Genomic DNA, 7,500 nt, shown 5'->3' with positions numbered 1-7,500 from the left:
AAAAACATACATATTCAGCATCCATTCTCTCTCTCTCTCTCTCTCTCTCTCTCTCTCTCTCTCTCTCTCTCTCTCTCTCTCTCTCTCTCTCTCTCTCTGGGCGAAATTAAAAAGAATTGCAGCGTCCTGAATAGGAAGCAAGTTAAACACGGATCTAATTACAACTCAAAGAAAAGAAACTGCTTGAAAGCTAACTTGAAATTAACCGGGCTAATTACTTAGGATAATTAGTGAGGTTGCGTCCAAGGAAATCTTTCGGAAGAGAAGCAGCTCGAGAGGAAAGGTTGATAAAGAAGAAGAAGGGAATGGCGAGAAGGAGAGGATGTTGGGAAAGAAGTGGAGACGAAGATTTTTTTTTTTTTAAGAGGGGATGGAAGCCCGGAATGGGATGGGGGATAAGAGGAAGAGGATGATAGAAAGAGGAAAAAAGAAAATTATGTGACAGTGAATGAGGAGTAAGGGAAAGCAGAATAAAGGAAAGGAGACTTCGATCCTAAGTTTTCCTTTTAATAGAAAAATTATTTTATCCTCTGCATCAGAAATTATTTAGAAGCAATATTATAAACTTAAGCTGAATTTTTTTTATAGCAAAGAAGAAATATTTTCATTTAAAACATTTCGTCTAAGTCATTCCCAAGTGGGCTCGGAAAGGCCCATTGCATAGACAGAGCATTCAAAATTATTTCTCTGTCAAAAGGACGAACCGCCTAGTCCCCTTTTATACCGCAGAGTTAAGAAAACAAGAGAAGGGAAAAGAAAATAAATTTCAGGATTAACCTCGATATCGAGATACAACTTTCTGTCTCATGAAGGAAGAATGATTATTGTAAGTAGGGAGAAACAGAAGCTAAGCAGAACACGGAAAGAGAGAAATGGCTGAACAGTGCAATCACTGGACTAAGGACTTCCAAAAAAAGCAAATACTAGGTCATTTAATGGAGAGAGAAGCCTCCTCGCCGTGCAGAGAGAGGACAGCGTTTTTAGCAGTCCCAAAACCAGAAAGAACTGTCATATTTTTCCACTGGCCCCATAAAGACAATTACAATATTTAACTCCCAATCCCTTATTTTCTCTCTATGTTTACATTTATCATAAATAGACTGTTCTATTTCGTGGGAGCTTCCTGTGCGTGTGAATGACCTTTTAGAATTGTTTCATATGAACGTTTGCCTGCCGCTAATAATAATAATAATAATAATAATAATAATAATAATAATAATAATAATAATAATAATAATAATAATAATAATGATGTCGTCGAAACGTTACAACTAGCAGACTTGCTCTTGCAGTTCCCAAGTAATAATTAAAATTAATATGAAATACCTTTATGAATTCTTGCTTGAAAGGGAGTCATTCTGATATAAGTTCGTAAGCGTCAAGAGAGTTTAATTGATATAAATTATGTGAGATGTGATCATGTGGCAGAAATTATCTCTCTCTCTCTCTCTCTCTCTCTCTCTCTCTCTCTCTCTCTCTCTCTCTCTCTGGTGTTATCAACTGGAGTTTTACAGTCGAGAAAAGTTTACGTTAATATTTGCAACAGTGCTCCTGATGTCGAGAAGACCTTAGAAACGTCAGCAAGTTACATATTTATATTTTTACCCAAATAAACAAAAAAATATATAGAAAGAACTGAGAATAAAGGCAAGGAGATGGATTCCTGACTTTAGAATAACCTCATTAAGAATAAACGAGTAAAACTGAATTAAAACAAAAGACTATATTCCAACTTTTGAGCATTTATTTGATGTAACTTGTATTTACAGTAATGTCATTACGCATCGTTCATTAAGGGAAAAAACTATCTAAACTTAACACTAGAGGCGGCATTTAACTTATACTAACTTACAGTTAAATTAATATTAGAATTAATAACTTAGAAATAAGTTTAAAGTTAACCATAAGATGTTTAGGTAGTTGTATGTTGATAGCTACTGAACATTTTACCAAAGCATTATGGATATTATTTAACTAAATTCCCTATTAACTAGAGAACTGCATTGGCAAAACTCGGACCCAGATGACCTATTTTATCTACATAACATGTTCTCTTTTGCCAAAGTAACTCTTCCATTAGGTTTATTTTCTCAGGATTTGTCTCAGATTTTAGTCTTTATGCGTCGTCCACAGAACATTAAGGTTTAGTTAGAATAATTAATTTCCTAAGCTGACTCTTGTTTATAATGAACTAATGGATTCTTGATCACATCTCTGTAAGATGAGTTTAGATTGACTGGAGATTGGCTGCAGTTCATATTTGTACACATACATTGAGATTCTTTCATTAAAACGTCTTGCGATTTTTCCTGCAATGCAGGAAATATATGCTCATTCATTTTCAAAAAAAAACATAAAAAATGTACACAAACTTCACACCATATTCATTTCATACTTTTTTTTTCGTCCTTCTATAATGACACTAACTGATTTTGTTTTATTTTAAGACATTGCTTCCTATAAGATAATAATTAATATTTTTAACAGTTATTATTCTTTGTCGAAACATTCATTTCGATTACTCTTTTATGAAGGACTTGGGATAAGATGAAACCCCATGAAAATGAATTGGGGGCCTACATAGTTGTAAAACATCCTTTTAATACAACTTTGAGACTATAAGATTTCTCAAACACTTTCTTGGAAGATTGTCATCATCATACCTTTTTTATATATAGTTTTCACATAAAGATCACTTAGGACCAGAAATGAAATAAAGCCCCATGAAAACGGATGTAGGACTTGAAAGACTGGGGAAGTATCTTTCTAAACAACCTGAAAATGACTCATTTCCTGTTCTGGGGACGACACGAGACCCTCTGCCATCTAATAACCACCGAAAGAGTCGTAATGGGTAAAAGCAGTAGAGGGCCGTTGATAGACGTAGCTGGACGAACACTTGGTTGTGTAGAAGGTGCTGTACTGAAGCTTCGTTTCCGTGATGTACTCGTTCTTCGTCAGCGTATGAGTCAGCGTTTGGTAGACGTTGTACGTCGTCGTTCTGGTGAAGACAACTGTGTTCGGAGTGTAGCTGGTCTTGGTGAAGTACCTGGTGGAAGTGATAAGCTTTGACGATCTTTCTGTTTTGGAAGTGGTTGATGGTAATTGCCTCAAAGCCCCTCCAGCTACTTTATGATAATAATGATTTCTTGTGGCAAAGACTTAACTTTCTTAACCTTTAAAAACACCTTTTGTTAGAAATTATGTTCTTCTTAAAACCCACTTACAATCTAAGGTTTTCCTTCCTAACCTAACCAAATTAAAATTCTTGAATAATGCATACAAGGATAAAAATCTATATGTACTTGCAAAGGTGTGTCCTTGCTGAAAACATAAAGATTGTTTAGAAATTGTTCCATCGTCATTATCACCAGAAATTCAATTTAGTCGGCTGTCATAATAGTGAGGTCTCATTTAAATTAGCCATCGCAACTTCAAACGCAGTGACGTTTTGTCTCATGTTCTGACATTAAGTCTATTCATACAAGTCCAGATTAATCTGCATTTACTTAAAAAAGAAAAAATCTTTATAAGGAACCCGTTAGAGATGAAAAGAGATTAATCAGTAGTCTATAGATGAAAAGAGTCTTGAATGAGCCTACTAAAGAATGACAAGAGGTTAGTAAGTATTTCAAGAGTTTCTTATGCCCAACTGCAAAATACAATATTACACAATTCCAAAGAATTGTCTGAAAATGAAGGTTAGATGTAAGTCAGGCGGCCCCTTAAATAACAGATCACGTTTTCATGAATTTTCTCAAAGGCGATCAATAATACCTTGATTACAATATTCAATATTTCTTAAAACATCCGTAGGGGGGTAGTGCCATCAGTGCACCTCACGAGGTGCGCTGTAGGTTCTTTGCAGCGTCCCTTCGGCCCCTAGCTGCAACCTTTTTCATACCTTTTACTATACCTCCGCTCATACTCTCTTTCTTCCATCTTCACCTTTTCCTAACAATCGTTTCAACATTATTTTCAGCGAAGAATGACTTTATGGGTCCCAGCGTTTGGCTTTTGGCCCAAAATTTTCTATTCCAGTTCCTGTTCCAATATTTTTATAACATCTATAGCCTGTAATGGGAATTCCCTCCCTGATTCTACTTTCTCTGACCCTTTAAGAGCTAGGTAATCTCTCTTCTTCCTTCCCTTTTATCTTTCTGTGGTAAGAAAATGGTATAAGATTGACCATCCCAACCTTTTTTATTTTTACCCATATTCCTTCCCTCTTTCCTTACTATAGTTGTCAGCAAGACTGGGCAAGAAAGGGGTATGAGCTTGACCATCCACAAATTTTTGTTTTGCCAAGAGAAAAGCTTTGCACTCACTGGTATTTTGTGTTCAGAGCGTTGACGCTTGTCACTGCTTCCGTGGTAACTATACCGGTGGAGGTTACCGTCACCTTGCTGTAGACGAGGGAAGTCCTAGTTCTGTAATCCGTGACCACCTCCGTCGTCGTTATGGACCTTACCTCTCTCTTCGTGGCGTACACTGTCTCCGTCAGTAGCTGGACGTGGGGCTTGTAGGTCGTTACGGTGAGGAACTGTGAGATAGGATGAGTTAATGTATTATTAGGAGCAGTATTAGTGTTAATGATTATATTGTCAGAGCTTTGTATAAACCTGCTGAAGTATTATTATTATTATTATTATTATTATTATTATTATCAAAGTCCTTTTACTCATATACGGTAACAAATAGGGCAATGAAGAATAAATAAATAAATAAACGGACTAATATTTCAAAACTGAGATTCAGTTGTTCAGATAAAAAAATAACAGGAAAATTTGCGTGCCATTCCATGCCAAGGACCACTAGGAACCAGATGGTGCCAATTTGTCTCAAGTCATAGAGAGAAACGTGATGGATTCCCAATGGTTTTTTCTCTCCGGGGGTGGTAATGAAGGGGAATATTAGGAATATTTATCGCTTCATTTCAGCCTGTCTGAGTAATGTATCGGTAATGCAACAATCCACTTGTCAAATGGCTGCCTTTCTTATGTCCCAAATTCAAGATCACGCCAGAAATTGAATTCGGAAATCTGATTTATGCATTTCGTTTTTGTTACAATAAATGAGGAGTTTCAAGGCATAACTTATAAGACTTTTGGTCTCACAGAATAGATTACACTCTTAAATGCTAGATCCCGTCGGGGGGAAGTGCCGTCATAGGCATAACGTAAGGTTCTTTGCAGCATCCCTTCGACTCCAAGCTGTAACCCCTTTCGTTCCTTTTACTGTACCTCCGTTCATATTCTCTTTCTTCCATCTTACTTTTCGCCCTCTCCTAGCAATTGTTTCATGGTGCAACTGCAAGGTTTTCCCCTTGTTACACCTTTAAAAACTTCTTTCTACTCCAATTGCCCTTTCAGTGCTGAATGACCTCAAAGGTCCGAGCGCTTGGCCTTTGTCTTAAATTTCATATTCCATTCCATTCCATTCCTTAAATGCTGGATTTTTTCGGTTTACTCTCTTCACGTGTTGACGAGACCTTTATTGAAATTGTTCTCAAGTGAATTAATATTCGCATTGTTCCTCTATGAATTGCTCACAGCCTGGCAGTTGTTTCTGTTCTATCTCACCCCAATAATGAAGCTGGAAAGTTGGGACCGTGCTACTTCTTTGGGATTTCTTAGCTGAATTAACCAATTAGAGCTCAGCCTGGATGCTGGTTTTATTCTATCCTATGTGAAACTGAAGAACGAACGCCTAGAATCTTCTGCATTATGGAATTTCTGAGCTGCAATGGTAAGAAACAACTGAGACCTCATTCAGTCTACTGACCTCTGTTTCCGTGACGATTTTCGGCGGCAAGTAGGTCGTGTAAGTTTGCGTTGCGAACACGGTTTCAAAGCGGACTTCTGAAGCGGTGATCACCTGTAAATAGGAAGAGGAAATTAGGAGACCTGCAATCTGGAAGGTGACATTTTAGGCCGGAGTTTCGTGCACTTTTTCGAGGTGCAAGAGGCAATTACCTGCGAGGGAAAAGGCATCAATAAAGGTCCGGTTGCCTGCTTTGAGAAGTTTTAGCATCATTGCCATTATAATACCTAGTGTTTCGTACACCTGGGATGAGAAGGCCACAACTATGTACCTGTGTTCGTACATTGTCCAGCAGATATGGGAGAAGCCTGTCATCTTTTATATGCCTGTGTTTCGGATAAAGTTTTTATGCGGATATATTTTGAAGACAAAATGTTCTGCCAGTACCTCGAGACAAACATTTATACAGAACAAGCTTGAAAGCTTGCACAGAATCGAATATACTTGGGCAAAAATAAAGAAAACAGAAATGATGAAAATAAAGATGAAGATTAATTATTTACATACACACACACACACACACACACACACACACACACACACACATATATATATATATATATATATATATATATATATATATATATATATATGTAAATGATTAATCCTCATCTTTATTTTCATCATATCTGTTGTCTATTTTTTCCCAATTATATTCGATTCTATGCAAGCTTTCAAGCTTGTTCTATATAAATGTTTGTCTCGAGTTATTACTGGCAGAACATTTTGACTTCAAAATATGTCCGTTTAAAAACTCTTTCATATACATACATACATACATATACATATACTGTATATACATTATGCATATATTATATTCATATATATGTATACATATATATATATATATATATATATATATATATATATATATATATATATATGTATATGTATATATATATAAATCGTAATACGAGACAGAACACAAATATGTTGGTAGTGGGGATACTTGAATGGAAATTTAAGATAAATATTGTTAATTGCTGAGCAATTTAACGTAAAAATTTTATATACTACGAAGGAACAGTTCCTAGTCTAAAATATAGGTAAAGCAAAATCTCCATTTTATAATAGGAATGACCATAGAATACATACATACATACACACATACATGCTAATGTATGAACATACATTTCTTTATAGTTGATGAGCACGTTTACTTCAGATAAACCCGTAGCTAAATCAAGTTATCTCAGTGCAAAAATTTACGGATAACCTCAGTCATACAACAGACATATCTCGAGTATCATGAAATTCTATGTTTTTTAATTTCTGTCCGAACGTGATAATATATCTTTCAAACCACGTCAAAATCTCACTAATTTTCAACCGTATCAGTTCGATCAGCTTAAAACCAGATTGAAATGATCGTTAGTTGTATTAAGCAGACAATCCACATTCGAGCGAGAGAAAGAGAATCAGAGAGAGAGAGAGGTGGGGGGGGGAAATTGCGCTCTCTCTCTCTCTCTCTCTCTCTCTCTCTCTCTCTCTCTCTCTCTCTCTCTCTCTCTGAAATGATCATTAGTTGTACTAATCACAAGATCCAGATTCTAGTAAGAGAGAGACTAAGATAATTGCTCTCTCTCTCTCTCTCTCTCTCTCTCTCTCTCTCTCTCTCTCTCTCTCTCTCTCTCTCTCTGAAATGATCATTAGTTGTACTAATCACAAGATCCAGAT

General features: G+C 36.2%; 1 protein-coding gene across 1 annotated transcript in view; it reads right to left on the bottom strand.

Annotated features, from left to right (window-relative positions):
* Positions 1–1,722: 1,722 nt before the first annotated feature.
* LOC136843687 (uncharacterized) overlaps positions 1,723–7,500 on the bottom strand; it is a 19,041-nt gene continuing 13,263 nt past the window's right edge. The window contains exons 3-5 of the mRNA XM_067112252.1: positions 5,785–5,877; positions 4,329–4,543; positions 1,723–3,049 (exon numbers count right to left, since the gene is read on the bottom strand). Of these exons, the coding sequence (XP_066968353.1) occupies positions 2,827–3,049; positions 4,329–4,543; positions 5,785–5,877 (531 nt within the window). The 3' untranslated portion in view covers positions 1,723–2,826. The remainder of the gene's footprint in view (positions 3,050–4,328; positions 4,544–5,784; positions 5,878–7,500) is intronic.

Source organism: Macrobrachium rosenbergii, chromosome 12 (assembly GCF_040412425.1).
Source record: "Macrobrachium rosenbergii isolate ZJJX-2024 chromosome 12, ASM4041242v1, whole genome shotgun sequence".
NCBI lineage: Eukaryota > Metazoa > Arthropoda > Malacostraca > Decapoda > Palaemonidae > Macrobrachium > Macrobrachium rosenbergii.
The sequence above is the reverse complement of the archived record's forward strand: the minus strand, read 5'-3'. Positions and strand labels throughout refer to the sequence as shown.